This window comes from Siphateles boraxobius, unplaced genomic scaffold (genome assembly GCF_051911475.1).
Source record: "Siphateles boraxobius isolate OS27281-9 unplaced genomic scaffold, OSU_SipBor_1 19, whole genome shotgun sequence".
NCBI classification, from domain to species: Eukaryota; Metazoa; Chordata; class Actinopteri; order Cypriniformes; family Leuciscidae; genus Siphateles; species Siphateles boraxobius.
Genome location: NW_027508799.1, coordinates 27232868 through 27247567, shown reverse-complemented (window position 1 = coordinate 27247567; position 14700 = coordinate 27232868). Strand labels below are relative to the sequence as shown.

At 39.7% G+C, this 14700-nt stretch overlaps 1 protein-coding gene across 2 annotated transcripts in view; it reads left to right on the top strand.

The window, feature by feature from the left end:
* sema3aa (sema domain, immunoglobulin domain (Ig), short basic domain, secreted, (semaphorin) 3Aa) overlaps positions 1-14700 on the top strand; it is a 93563-nt gene that overhangs the window by 50500 nt on the left and 28363 nt on the right. The window contains exon 1 of one of the 2 annotated variants that reach the window (XM_077234680.1): positions 8909-9489. The exons of the other annotated variant lie outside the window; for it this stretch is intronic. Within the exon in view, the coding sequence (XP_077090795.1) occupies positions 9378-9489 (112 nt within the window). The 5' untranslated portion in view covers positions 8909-9377. Of the gene's footprint in view, positions 1-8908; positions 9490-14700 lie in introns of those variants that run through there. 2 annotated transcript variants of the gene reach the window in all.

Here is a 14700-nt window from a genome sequence, read left to right as displayed (position 1 = left end):
ACCAGGACGTCTCGGAATGGGTCTTTGATACATTTATGTACTTATAGAGTTTTAATCGCGTCCCCTTTGCACATCCATATGTGCAACACACACACAGAAACACACAAACTGTGATAACGTTTGCCCAATTTTTTGAAATTACAAACACAAATACTGTGATAACGTTTGCTACGTACAAACGAAATTACATTTATGCGAGGGACCTGTTGCGTCATGTTTACATTAACGTTACTTGTCAGACAGGTGCTTATGTGGCAAATGTTGTTGAATTGGCTGACATCGACTGAAATGACTATTTGCTCAAAAATCATAAAATGCACTTACTTCCACTGGAGGTGACGTTGGATCGCGAACAGTAGGCAACGATCCACACTTGAGGATTAACTTTGAAGCAAGACCTGCTTTGAATTGACCCTCGTTCACAAAACAGTCAGTCAGAAAATGATTTGTGCAAACATAAACGTATTTTGGAAGTTTAAGAGGCGCCTTTCCTTCGTAAATAAAATCCATCCACTGCGTTTTCAGTGGCTGTGATGTCGGAAGTAAGTGAAAACTACTATATTCATTATTACATCCCACAACAGAACACTTATGTTTCTTAGGAGACATTTTCGACAAGGCAGCACAAATCGGCAGAACAAACACCGGCTGTCATTGAAACAATGGAGGATGGTGTACAGATCACCGAGGGCCGGTTCTATGCCAAAACCACAGTGTCAATCAAACCACGTCGGTGGGGCTTGCGCAATTCTACGTCACATTGCACCGAATCTTAGAACAGCTCAGTCTGAGACAGTGCTTATGATTTATTGAGATTGTAAAAAAACAACTGGGTGGATTTGTATCATTCTACGGTGGTTTTGCTCACACACTGCCAACACACATTTATGTTCAAACACCATGTAAAAGTGAAGTTTGCATAATAGGTGCCCTTTAACTTAAAACAATTAGTTTTAAAATGTAAAAAAAAAAACAAAGGTTATGCAAACATTAAGGGAACATTCCAATTGAATAATTTTGCAAACATTATGGGAGCATTACTATTAGTTCTGAAACTATTTAAAAAATGTTAGATAAACATTTCTGGAAAAAAAATATTCCATGAACGAAAATGTTCATTTGTACATAACTTTCAGAGAATCTTTCCATAATGTTAGGTACGTTCTGAGAATGTTCCTTGTTGGCTGGTAAAGGTGGGCTGCAAATCTGAACCTGTCCCTGAGGTCGTGTTGTGCGTCATTGTCGTAAAAAACATGTTTGTCGCTCTTTGACACTCACAGCTGGATTTCATCACTAGCAGCAAACACTGTGACTCATCGCAATGCCACATTGCATTAACTGCGCTTTCACAGGAAGCATTCAATGTCCAAGAGAAGCACCTACGTTGAAGAGCATCCGGTTATTTGTGCAATCATCCACCCTCATGCTTCTGTCACAAAGGCCTTTTCCCCTGGTGGCACTGTCATGTTAATGTGTGATGTAAGAGTTTCAAGTTCATAGACAGTCACATAAGGTCACAGACTGACTCATTATATTTTTGCTTAAACACAAAAACGGTGCATAAAGCAAATCGAATCAAGCGCTACACCAAAAACACCCCATATAAATGGATTTTATCGCAGATCATCAGGTTTCATTCGAAAGAGGATTACAGTTGCTGTTCTCTCTCTTTTTCTCTCTTTCACCCTGATATGTTTTGGCAGTACTTCAGCTCCATATTAAATATGACTCCTCAGCTTGGCTGTAACGTGAGTGCTGGCGGTTAGTTTTTATTCGTTTCACAAGCGTGTAAATGTTTAATAGAGATGCAGGCTGGACTGCAATCTCATTGTGATAGTTTTCCCAAGCTGAAGAGCCCTGTGCCTGACAACAGGGATATCCAAGACCAGAGATTCAGGACATGCTGGACAGATTTATATAAGCCTTTGATGTCCTTTGTTTCCCAAAAAAAAAAGGAGATGGGTTTTATTATTTTATTTTATTTATTTATTTATTTATTTTTAATGATTAGTATATAGTATTAGTATACATACTGTACCCAAAAGGGCCGGCTTTTAAATTTTGGGATAGGGTTTAGCATCAGTTTCAATGATATTTGTGTCAAAATTTATTTTCAGTCCAGGGATCTGTGGAATGGAACAGAGCATTGCAGTTTTAAGTCAACTATGAAAGTTTTAAAACTTTCATTTGACACAACTTAAAAATGCGGTCCATTGTGCGAGGCATTGAAAATAGTAATGAGATGCGACGCAGTGGCCAAAGTTCTCCATCTGCCACTAACTTTCTGAACGGTTCACTCACAGCAGTATGCTTGTTTGTATGTCTTTGGTTGATTTTTAAACTTTTGTGAACTTCATGAAGCCCACTTACCATTTCCAAAAACAAGCGTGTCCTAATTCAGTAATTGACCCCTATAGCTGAAACTCTCCATTTGATTTGGTTACATTTTAATTTCAGCAGCCTAGCAAAGAAGCTAATGCTCTTTCTGTGTCCTTCTTAACCCCAATTCACCTTGACTGGGGGTTGCAGGAGGGATTTTCTGCCGGCTTAAGCCTTCTGATTGGGTTAGACAAATGGAATAATGAGCGCTTTTCTGTTGTCTCAGCCGATCTGGAGTTAAGCTCTACGGACCGAGCCATTCACTGACGCCACACAACATTTACATATACATGAGATTTAAAAAGACCTTTTGCCTCCTGGATTAGTTCAGCTTCCTCACAAACTTGACTAGGCCTTTCCACATCACTAGTGCTTTTTAGGAGCACTCCAACGGACAATAAACTCCTGTGATCCGGAGCGGAGACCTGCACATCCATTGAAAGCTGACTCAATATCTACCCTGGAACTAGTGTTGTTTGTTCTTTTTAGGTACAGAGTCTATTAAACCAAGTAATAGGGCTATAAACTTTTCACTAACAAAAAAGTACCAAAAACGTCCCATGTTTTTTGTAGCTACTATATCATGTGTTTCATGTGTGTTCAGTAAGTGAGTCACATGTTGATTCAGTAACCACTCTGATGTATTCGGTTCAGTGAAAGATTCGTTAGACATCTTTTCAAACTATTATGCATTAAAACAACTGTTTGTTCAGACTACAGTATATTTGTTGTACTGATTTTTTTTTACTAAAAAGAACCATAAGAGTAATTTGTTTAGGAATCAGACACTTGGTTGTACAGGATGTTTTTAATTCACAAAAAATACTGGTTCGTAAGAGTAATTCATTCAGGAATCAGACTACACTTTTTATGCTGTGTTTTTGATTCACTAAAAAGAACCGGTTCATAAGAGTTATTCATTTGGGAATCAAACTGCACTGAATGCACTGTATGTTATGATTTACCAAAAATATCTGATTCTTATGAGTCATTTGTTTAGAAATCATTCTACACTGTTTGCACTGTATGTTTTTGATTAACTTAAAATAACTGGTTCATAAGAATCATTAATTGAAGAATCAGACTTCGGTGGTTGCACTATATTTTTTTGATGCACTTAATGGCACTGAAGATTCAGCAGCAGTGGCATAGATCAAAAGCATTCAGTATCAGGGTGTATACACTAAAGTACCATGGTATTACCATCTGATACCACCACTCTATCATGGTACAACCACAGTACTTTATTGTATTTTTTTTTTCAAACTACCATTTCTCTTTTTTTAGAGCATTTTACTTGGTTAACTGACAAACAAAAACAGTGAATGAGATCCAGGTGCACAAAGTCTTTCCATTTGCACTCATTTTAACTTGAGATTGTCCCACGCCAAACTACACAGTGATATATCTCCACCTCATCCTGCTGTCTGCCACTCACATTACATCACCTGTAAGACAAGTCCAGACACTGTCAGACTTTATGAATCAGTTGAAAGTTTTTTTTTCTCTTTCTTCCTCTGTTCTGCTTTGTAAATCACTTCTGAAATTCGAAGACCCCGTTGATGCACCGCTGGAACGGATGCATCTGTGGCGAAGACGCTGCGGGATGCTTCCTCCACTGTGATAGACGGGAACAAATTACTGATAAAAAAATATATATTCAGCCCGGTTTCTCAACCCTGACGCTCTTTCATTTTTGTATGAGGGTGCCATTTCACTCATACATCATAATGTGGTTCGTCACTGTTTATTTACATTCTGTTTACAAACAAAAATATTTAATATCAAAAGCTTTCATGAGGGGGAGGGTGTCAAGGTGGGGGCATGTGGAGGGTGGAACGGTAGATTATGAAACTTCAGTCGCTTGCGTGGCAAGAACTGTGACCTCTTTTTTGAAATGAAGGCTGACCTCTGACCCTTGCACCTCCGATGAAGCAGAGGAAAGACCCTTATCCGAAATGGAAGTGGACAGGAGGTACTAAATGAGCCAAACACACCCTCAAGTTCTGAGGAAAACTGACAAATTCAGTGCAGCATCTGTGTGCTCCGTCATGACGTTCACAGTGCTGTAATAAAACAAGTAGAAAAGGTTTTTAATATATTCCAAGTATAAAAGAGATTGTTTGCATTTGTGCCTCTATTATAATTTTTTTTTTAAAGTCAGAGTTAACAATTGCCCAAAACATCATCAGCGTTCACTCTCTCTCATCACCTCCTGTCTCCTCTGCCGGTGTAACACCTCTCTATTACATCGAGTAATGGAGTACATGTTCCAGGGGGCTTTGCTGTCCCAGCAGGAATCTCTGGTAAAATGATTACGTTATCAGCCCTCCTTTTCTTTTTGGTGTGTGATAAAGCCCTAGGGTTACTTGAATACTCTCTTGAGAGAGAGCGAAAGAGAAAGAAAGGCTTGTTTTTGGCCCTGTTTGCTTAGGCATTTACACTTTATAGCTGTCATTATCTATCTATCTATCTATCTATCTATCTATCTATCTATCTATCTATCTATCTATCTATCTATCTATCTATCTATCTATCTATCTATCTATCTATCTATCTATCTATCTATCTATCTATCTATCTATCTATCTATCTATCTATCTATCTATCTATCTATCTATCTATCTATCTATCTATCTATCTATCTATCGTCCTTATAACAGCACTAAATTATTTCACTTGTGTTGTTCGCTATGTGCAGAATTCCATTCTACAGGCTTGTTGTTCATGAGCAGATGTGATTTGTTTTTTTTCTTTTCGTTTTATTGCTCTCTCTCGTTCTCTCTCTGCATCTCTCTCTTTCACTGGGCCATGTGTTGATTGAGCAGACCAAGGCGTCTGATCTGTCATCACTGCGAGTGGAGGATGTGGGTAGAGTGGAGACTGACATCTTATGCCACGCAAACATTACACCTCTCCTCTCTTTCTTTTTCCATCCATCCCTCCTCTCCTCCACTCATCTAACCCAAAACGACTTTAGGAGGGTAAGTGCGTGTGGTTTAGTAATATCTGCTGACTTGGTGTACTTGGTTTGGAGAGACGACAATGCTGTGTGTTCCTCAGACAGGAAGTGTGACCTTTCAAACAGGAAGTTCCTTCCGGCAGTGTGGAACCTTGAACGTGGCCGCCAGTTATCGTAATAGTCATGACAATGACCTACAAAGAACAAAATCCAGGAAGGGAACAGCTTGTTGAATGAGAGAGTGAAGGTAAAGAAATGTTCACATACTTAAAACGAATATATTTTAACAAAAAAACATGACTATTTATATATAGACTTTTAAAAAATATATATAACATCAAACTTTTAAATATTGAATCTAATATTTTATATAATTTTATTTCACATTTTTATATTTAACCTTTTATGTAGTGTGTGTAAATAGAATGTATTTATTTATATTGCAATTAATATATCTCAATTAATCATTTTGAATAATACATTTTAAAAAAACATTGTGTGGTATTTTGATGATCCTAGTTGATAATGTTGATCCTCAAGTAAATTAACTTTGTTTCTAGGATTTTGGGATATTTTATTTGGAAAATCAGACAAAAAATTATTTGTAGTCACCAACCATCGCTCATATCATCCTTAAAGGAGTAATTCACTTTCAAATGAAAATTAGCCCATGATTTACTCACCTTCAAGCCATCCTAGGTGTATATGACATTCTTCTCTCAGATGAATAGAATCAGAATTATATTAAAAATGTCCTGGCTCTTCCAAGTTTTATAATGGCAGTGGATTGCAACCAACAGATTGAAGCTGTGCATCCATCCTTCGTAAACGAACTCCAAACGTCTCCTGTGGGTTAAAGGAGTAGTTCACTTTTTAAAAACTTTTGCTGATAATTTACTCACCCCCATGTCATCCAAGATGTCCATGTCTTTCTTTCTTCAGTCGAAAAGAAATTAAGGTTTTGATGAAAACATTCTAGGATTTTTCTCCATATAATGGACTTCACAGGGTACCAAACGGTCCAAGGTCCAAATGACAATTTAAGTGCTGCTTCAAATGGCTTTAAATGACACCAGACGATGCATAAGGGTCTTATCTTGCGGAACGATCGGTCATTTCAAAAATAAATAAAAAAGTTTAAGTTTTATAAGCACAAATGTTCGCCTTGCTCTGTTCTGTGATGCACGTCCGTGACTCTCCTGTTCGAACTCGTTCATCAAAATGAACAAATCTTTTTTTTTTGCGTTTTCTTTCTTTGAATGAACGAAATGACTCGAAAAAAGATTTGTTCATTTTGATGAACGAGTTCGAACAGGAGAGTCACGAACATGCATCACAGAACAGAGCAAGGTGATAAAACTTAAACTTTTTTATTTATTTTTGAAAAGACCGATCGTTTCGCAAGATAAGACCCTTATGCATCGTCTGGTGTCGTTTAAAGACTTTTGAAGCTGCACTGAAACTGTAATTTGGACCTTGGACCGTTTGGTACCCAATGAAGTCCATTATATGGAGAAAAATCCTAGAATGTTTTCATTAAAAAAACATGGGGGTGAGTAAATTATCAACAAAAGTTTTTAAAAAGTGAACTACTCCTTTAATAAAGGCTTTCTGAAGCAAAACGATGAGTTTGTGTAAGAAAAGTGTTAATATTTCACACGTTACAAAGTAAAATTCTAGCTTCCGGCCAAACAGCCAACAGCTGTCTACTCTTGAGCTCCAATCTGTTGGTTGAAATTCACTGCCATTATAAATCTTGGAAGAGCCAGGATATTTTTTAATATAACTCTTCGTCTGAGAGAAGAAAGTCATAAACACCTAGGATGGCTTGAGGGTGAGTAAATCATGGGCTAATTTTCATTTGAAAGTGAACTACTCCTTTAATAGGAACAAAAGAGTGGATGCAGGGAGACACCAACGTGTAATTGATTTTTGCATGCAGATGTGTGGTCTTGCATATACTGTACACGCCAGCAATGTGAACATTTGCCTATAGGCCTAGTCGTAAGTGACAGACAGATAATTATTTACATTTGTTATTTATACAGTAGAGTGCACAAATCATTCCACACCAACAGGTGTCAAAGACCCATTTCATTGCAATAATGATTACAGGAACACTTTACAAACTTGTATATATATCCCAACACAAATGCCGTATTTATCAAAGCCTCTCTGACTGGCAGGATCCATTCCCTGTGTTTCGAGGAGGCCGCTCTTCTGTGGATCTCATGTTTCGGAGGCTATATTTACCACTTTGCTACTGACAGGCTTCTAGAAACTAGTTGTCAATGAGCTATCTCGTTTTAGTGCACTGCGAGTCGCAATTCATTAAGACATCATTAGTCATAGCGCCCTGACAAATCCCCTTCACATAGCTGTGTACGAGAGAGCGACGACCAGAGGAAAACCTTGACATGCCAGCCGATCAACCTGGGATGCGGTCTCTGCTGCGGGGTGGTGATGGCGCAGTGGATAAGACACATGCCTTTGGTGTGAGAGACCCGGGTTCGAATCCACTGTGAGACACCAATGTGTCCCTGAGCAAGACACGTAACCCCTAGTTGCTCCAGAGGCGTGCGACCTCTGATATATTGTAAGTCGCTTTGGATAAAAGCGTCAGCTAAATGAATAAATGTAAATGTAATGTAAATGCTGTGGGTTGATAGAGATCAGGCTGCAGGTGTTTTTTTAGCCTGCTGATATAAGGAAGTGTGGAGGTTGTAGGGTCTGTCCATCATCCCCACAAGTCTATGTGGTGTAAACACCTAAAGAGCATGTTTGATAGTAAAGGTGATGAGATTTTGGCACAGACCCGCTCATGAAAGCAGAAAACACTCACACACATACACGCTAAAGGCATTGAGAGATCTATGTTTTTTTTTTTTTTTTTTTGCACATTTGCAAGGTTGTTAAATACCTTCACACACTCAGCTGGTGTTTGTGAGTCACTTTTGTCTTTAGCACTCAGGGGTGAAAAATCACACATTAACACTTCTGTCTATCAGAGGCTTTGTTGCAACAAGCAGAGAGTGAGCGAGAGAAGAATGCAGGATAGTCTAGCTAGACTGGCTCGATGTTTCACTTTTTGTTTTGTTTTCAGGATTATCAGTACGTCTGATTTAATTGCCTCATGTTTTATTAGAAAGACTGAAGTTGATTTATGGACACCAAAGAGGAACATATTTCTCACAGTGGCAAAAAGAGAAACACCTTAAAATAGCTGAGGATTTATTTATTCATTCATTTCTCAATTTTGTAATCTAGATATTTCTTTTATTTTTTAATACTTTATTCTATTAATATTGCAGAACAGACAGAAATATTTTAGAGGCTAGGAATGTGATGAAATATGAAGGTCTGTCAGAAAGCCAAAAAGGAGAGAGCAGCTGGGAAGACAATGCATTGAAGGTGCAGCGTATAAGCAATGCAGAAAAGGACACAGACAGAGCAAGCAAACCTTTGCAGAAGAGTCTTTCGCATACCTCTCCTTTCAGCTCCGCTCCCTCGTTCAACCCCCTCCTCCCCCTTCAGCTGCTCCCCCTCCCTCTCCTCTCCTCCCCTCCTGCGCTCCGGTGGATGGTGTACGTCTCTCTCTCTCGCTCTCCTTCTCATTCAGGCTGAGCAGTGGACACAGGCAGAAGTAGTCTGTGATAGTGTGTGTGAGAGAGTGTGTGCGCGAAGCCAGAGCGGAGAGAGGGTCTGCCGGATCCCCTACTGAAACTCTACTTCTCCCACAAACACAGAATCCCACTCTGCGGTCCTCCCTACCAGTGTCAGAGAACGCATCCCAGAGGAGTACACCTTTACCCCCACGACCGGTGAAACGCCCCCCACATGGAGCCATGTGAACCCCCGTCTCCTGTCTCGCTTGGAATCTGATTTCGGATTGCCTCCTTGGGGAGAAGCACCAGGCGCTGGATCTTTTGAAGTAAGGAGGGAATCGGAAGATCTCGGCTATCCCAGAGGGAAGCCCTTTGCTCTGGGCACTGTGGGCTGCAAGCCCCCCTGGGCTGGAGGCCAGCGCTCCAGCACCATGGATTACCTAGTTGGGATTTTTCTGCTGTTGTGTGGGGTGGCTTTACCTGGAAGAGTTGCACCCCAGCACACCAAAGAGAATGTGCCCAGACTCAAGCTCTCTTACAAGGGTAAGTTTTGCACCCAGACCCATCACTATTTCATAATGCACACAAGCTTTATTACCTTTCCTTATTCTTACTACCCATCTTAAACCTATGTGTACTCTCAAACTTGACTCTTTTTGTCATTATATATGTCATTATAAATATATATATTTGACTTTCTTCACTGTCATTGTTGTCTTATTCCTTTTTCTAGTTTCTCTCTCTCACTTTCTTGCTTATGATTTATTCAAATTTTGCACTGACAGATTGTTTCCATGTGGTGTTTCTGCATGTATTGGCTCTTCTACATATTTTTTTCCAGTGCACTGTCCTATAGCTCTAAACTCTGCACGGGTACCCTGTCTTATGGCTTGTGAACTCTGAATGAGGTATCGTGGGTAATGACTCTGCAGTTGCGGCCAGAAATCGAATTTCTTTTGCCTCCAAATTGATTTTACAGCAATCCTTTAAAGAAATATTGTGGGTTCAGTACAAGTTAAACTCAGTCGACAGTATGTAGACTAGCACTAAAACATTATTTTTATCCTACTCGTTGTTTTCTTTAAAGGAAAAAAAAGAATAAACCAAGGTTACGGTGAAGCACGTACAATGTACTGTAGTGAATGAGGCAAATTTTTGGAGGATTTCAAAAGCAATAATGTAACGCTTCTAATTTTGTAAAAGCACTAACATTAATTATCCTGTATTATTTGAATGGAAAGCTGTTAAAGTCATTTTGACAGGCATTTTAGGATTTATTGCATTCTGTCGTCATGGCAACAAAGTTGTAAAATTAGATGCAACTACACAGAAAAAACTACGAAGTGTTTTTTTTCTCTCACTGAAATCATGTTAACATGCATTGTTTATGTTTAGTGGCTATACTATTAATACTGTTTTTTATTGCTAATGAATCGGCCCCGTTTCTATTTCTATTTCTCCGTTGCTCATTGTAACCCAGATTTTGGGCTTTTTAAAAGAAAAGGAGGAACAAGTGGAACATTATTTGGTATTAATAAGCATATGCCACAAATGTGTCACAAATGTGTTTACTAGTTTATGTCCTGATCTTCAATCTTATATTGGCATGTGGACACACTCCAGCAAGCATGCATACACATACTCGCACACATTGTATATTTTGAAGCATGATTCTCTCTTACTGTACTCTATGTGTTGCATTTGAAGGCTCTGGTGATGCTGGCCGCTATGCGTGAATGGTGGTAACAGCAAACATGTTATTCTCCGGGCTGTGCTATTTTATAGGAGACAGCGGAGAGATCCAGACTATAGCAGCCTCTTTGTAACCCAGAGCTTTCATCTCTCACGGAAATAAGCGGCAACATTTTTGGCATATTTTGGGCTGTTTCCCTTTTTAATGTAAGCTTAGTGGGTCTGCTGTGGTTCTTTGTTCAGGAACATGACCAAAAGTATACGCATCGATGTGTGGCGGTGATCTCTCTCCCTCATTTGGTAAATATAGCCTTCTGTTCTGTCAGGGAATCTGTACTTCTGGTGTGTCGATTGTAAGGTCTGTGTGTGGCATGGGTTTACCCCACCAGGGTCTGTTAATGCCCTCTCATTTTTTTTATAGAGACGGAGAATGAAAAAGACGATTTATTTTTGTCTGAGAATGTGTTGTTTAAAAAGAGAGAGCATGCAGAATGGAGAGAGAGAGAGGGTTTAAGAAACCAATTGTTGCTCTGACCATCAGCATCTGCTGTTTAACTTTAAGGGAAAGGAGACTTTAATGTAAAAAAGATGCAAGTCCACCTGTGATTAATCACATGCTTCTTTGAGTTAATACTGTTGTGCTTGGATGGTCCAAAGCATTGTGGGAAAACAGTCTCACATTGCGTCATCACAATGCTTTCCAAACTTATGCCACCTGTCCACTTTATGGCTATGTTTTCTCTGATTCACGTTAGAGTTTTTCGTATGTCGTAATGGATTTGGATTTAGTTTGATTGACATACATTCAAAAAAACATAGAGGTTGCACAATTAAGACATTAGCATACACAAAATAAATTTGGAATGTCAAAATGGTCCCCATTTAGGGTGATCAGACGTCCCGATAAATTTGGGACAGTCCCGAAATCTAAGCTGTTGTCCCGAATCCCGAATCTGGCCTTAATTGCCCCCAAAATTATACTAAAGCAAAATCTTGAGTAGTTACTGTCTGATAAAACATTAAAAACTGTCCGTGGAGGTTGAGTCGTCCTGCAGCCAGCCCCCTCCGGCTGCTCATTGGCTGCTGCATCTTTTTTGTTTCTTTATTTGAAGTTCTACAAAGATACCGTAGGTGCGAATTTAGATATGCATTGATAAGCTAATTTTCATTCATTTGTTTTCGTTGACATGGCTGGTGTACCGGAACCCCAACACAATGCTTTTTTGTGGCAGCGTAAAGACTAATGACAGATTGTTGATCATTGAATAAAAATATGTTTGGTTCAGGTTTGAAAATCATTATCTTTTACTATAGGCTGTGTAGTCTTATATCATAGCAGGCCTACCCCCACCCCCTATTTTTTCCCCTGAATCCTGTTATGCTGCATCCTAACCAGACATTTCCAATGATTGCGAAAATTCTGTGTGACTATAGATGATAATTGATGTTTAATGGACACTTGTGGAACAGGATTTTGGACCAACTGATATTTCTATATCAGGGCAGCTACACAGTGCGACGCTACAGAAATCCGTGACTGAGCATTTGACAAAATGTCCTGTCGCTTGTCGTTAGCTACGGACAAAACGATAACTTTTATCGCTTGTCACTTTATCGCTTTATCCCTGGTTAGGAGACCTGGGTATTTCATTCTTTTCTGGTGTGTTAACAATTTCTGTTTTTGGTTTTTGAGTAAATCTTGAGTAAAAATAAACGGGTAACACTTTACTAAAATTGTATTAACTAACATGAATTAACCATGAGTAATACATTTTGCTAATTTTTAACGTTAGGTAATACAGATATAGATGTTCATTTTTGTTGCATCACTGTGCATTAACTAATGTCATTGTCATAACGTCATAACAAATACAACTTTTGATTTTAATAATGTATTGGGCAATGTTAAAAAATATTAATAAATGCTTTAAAAGTGCTGTGTGTGTGTGTGTGTGTGTGTGTGTGTGTGTGTGTGTGTGTGTGTGTGTGTGTGTGTGTGTGTGTGTGTGTGTGTGTGTGTGTGTGTGTGTATTAACAAATACAACATTTTATTTTAATAATGTATTAGGAAATGTTGAAATTAACATTAACAAATATTAACAAATGGTGTGTGTGTGTGTGTGTGTGTGTGTGTGTGTGTGTGTGTGTGTGTGTGTGTGTGTGTGTGTGTGTGTGTGTGTGTGTGTGTGTGTGTGTGTGTGTGTGTGTGTGTGTGTGTGTATTAACAAATACAACATTTTATTTTAATAATGTATTAGGAAATGTTGAAATTAACATTAACAAATATTAACAAATGCTGTGTGTGTGTGTGTGTGTGTGTGTGTGTGTGTGTGTGTGTGTGTGTGTGTGTGTGTGTGTGTGTGTGTGTGTGTGTGTGTGTGTGTGTGTGTGTGTGTGTGTGTGTGTGTGTGTGTGTGTGTGTGTGTGTGTGTGTGTGTTAGAAAGAAAATGTGTCTGATGTGTTTCTGGCCAGAAAGATGTGTGAGAATGGAGGCAGGCTTAGATAATTAGACACCTGGCCATGGTGATAGAGATGTGTGTGTAACAGAGAGACATAGTCCACAGGTGCTTGATGGCTCTTTTGATGCTCTGCAGTATGACAGATCGCTGTTCACACCCACACAGTGTCTGAGTGTTAAAACGAGAGAGAGGAAGAGAGGAAAGGATGGAGGAAGAGTGGCAAAGAGGGAGCGGGAAGGGAAGAGAGTGGCTGTTTTAATGAAGGCGGTGGGCAGACAGTAGTTGGCCAGGAGAGGGTAGTCGTTAAGTGAAGTGTCATTCATTCTCACTCCCCCTGTGAATGCAGCATAGTAATTAAGCCAAATAAACGCGCAGACATGCTCTCCAGAGACACACACTTGAACGAGCGCCGAGAAGGGGGGGTATCACTTTCTCACACACAGATTTATCATAAGTTGCACATAGAGTTTGCAATTTAGGGGCGCTTACAGTCATGCCAGTCGGACGATCACAGACGGAGAGATCCATCTTAGTTGTTAAATGATGGCCGAGTGATAGATTTTCCTCTTCGTTTCCCCTCCGTGTAATTATACCAGCACTATGTCTTCTCTCTATTCCCCTCGTATGTTTTAAACTACCGTTGGTGAAAATTGCTCTTGTCAGGGCTATCAGCAGCCCCGTTCATCTGTCAGTGCTTGAGGAGGCTTGTGGGATATGCCTTCACATGCTTGTTAGATGCTGTCGGGTTGCCTTTCGGATCTCAAACTTGTGGTTACGAGGTTGTGAATTCACACTATAGGATTAGCGGTGGGTTACAGGGCCCATGTGTGCCCATAACCCTGCATAAATACCATCTGAGATGCCAGATTATGGTGGAGGTGGTCGGTGCATATGAAGACAGTGCCCCCTGCAGGTGGCAACTAGTGGACTGATAGGGGGTCCCTTCATGGAAAAGGCCATCCCGCCGTCACACACTGATAAAATGGTGCATCGGGACTTTAAAGTGCTTGTGAAACAACCTGATAATTACTCACTACCGCGTAATTACCAGGCTTCCCATTTCATTACCATGCCCCATGGCCTCCTGGGATTGATTGGGATGGGCGACACTGGGACGACGAGAGACTGTGAGTCGTCGGAATTCAGCCTAAATCTTCCGAAATAGACACTCCGCGCCCGACCGCACTGGACGCAGACTGGAGGCATCCTATAATAGCGGGCTGTTCGCTGGCTGCCGGGTGAAGTGCAAGCTGGCGTCGAGCCAGGATTTTGGGCTGGATGGGAATGATTATATGGAGAGGCTGGGAATGATGCTGGTTTCTCTTTCTCTCACGGCCTCATCTGCATCCATCGCTTGCCTGTCTCTTTTAACCCTCTTCACCAGAAGTAGATCTCTCTCTCTTTCTCTCTCTCATTTTCACACGATGAAGCTTCTTTTAAACTGTAGTTTGTCAAGCTACTTAAGTTACCGTTAAACAATATAATTTTTTATTATATTATATTATATTATGAACTGTATATAAATAGTTCCATTTACACTAAATACCATTTTAAAACAATCCATGAAAATCAAGATATCATGGCCATAAATTAAGAATTAGT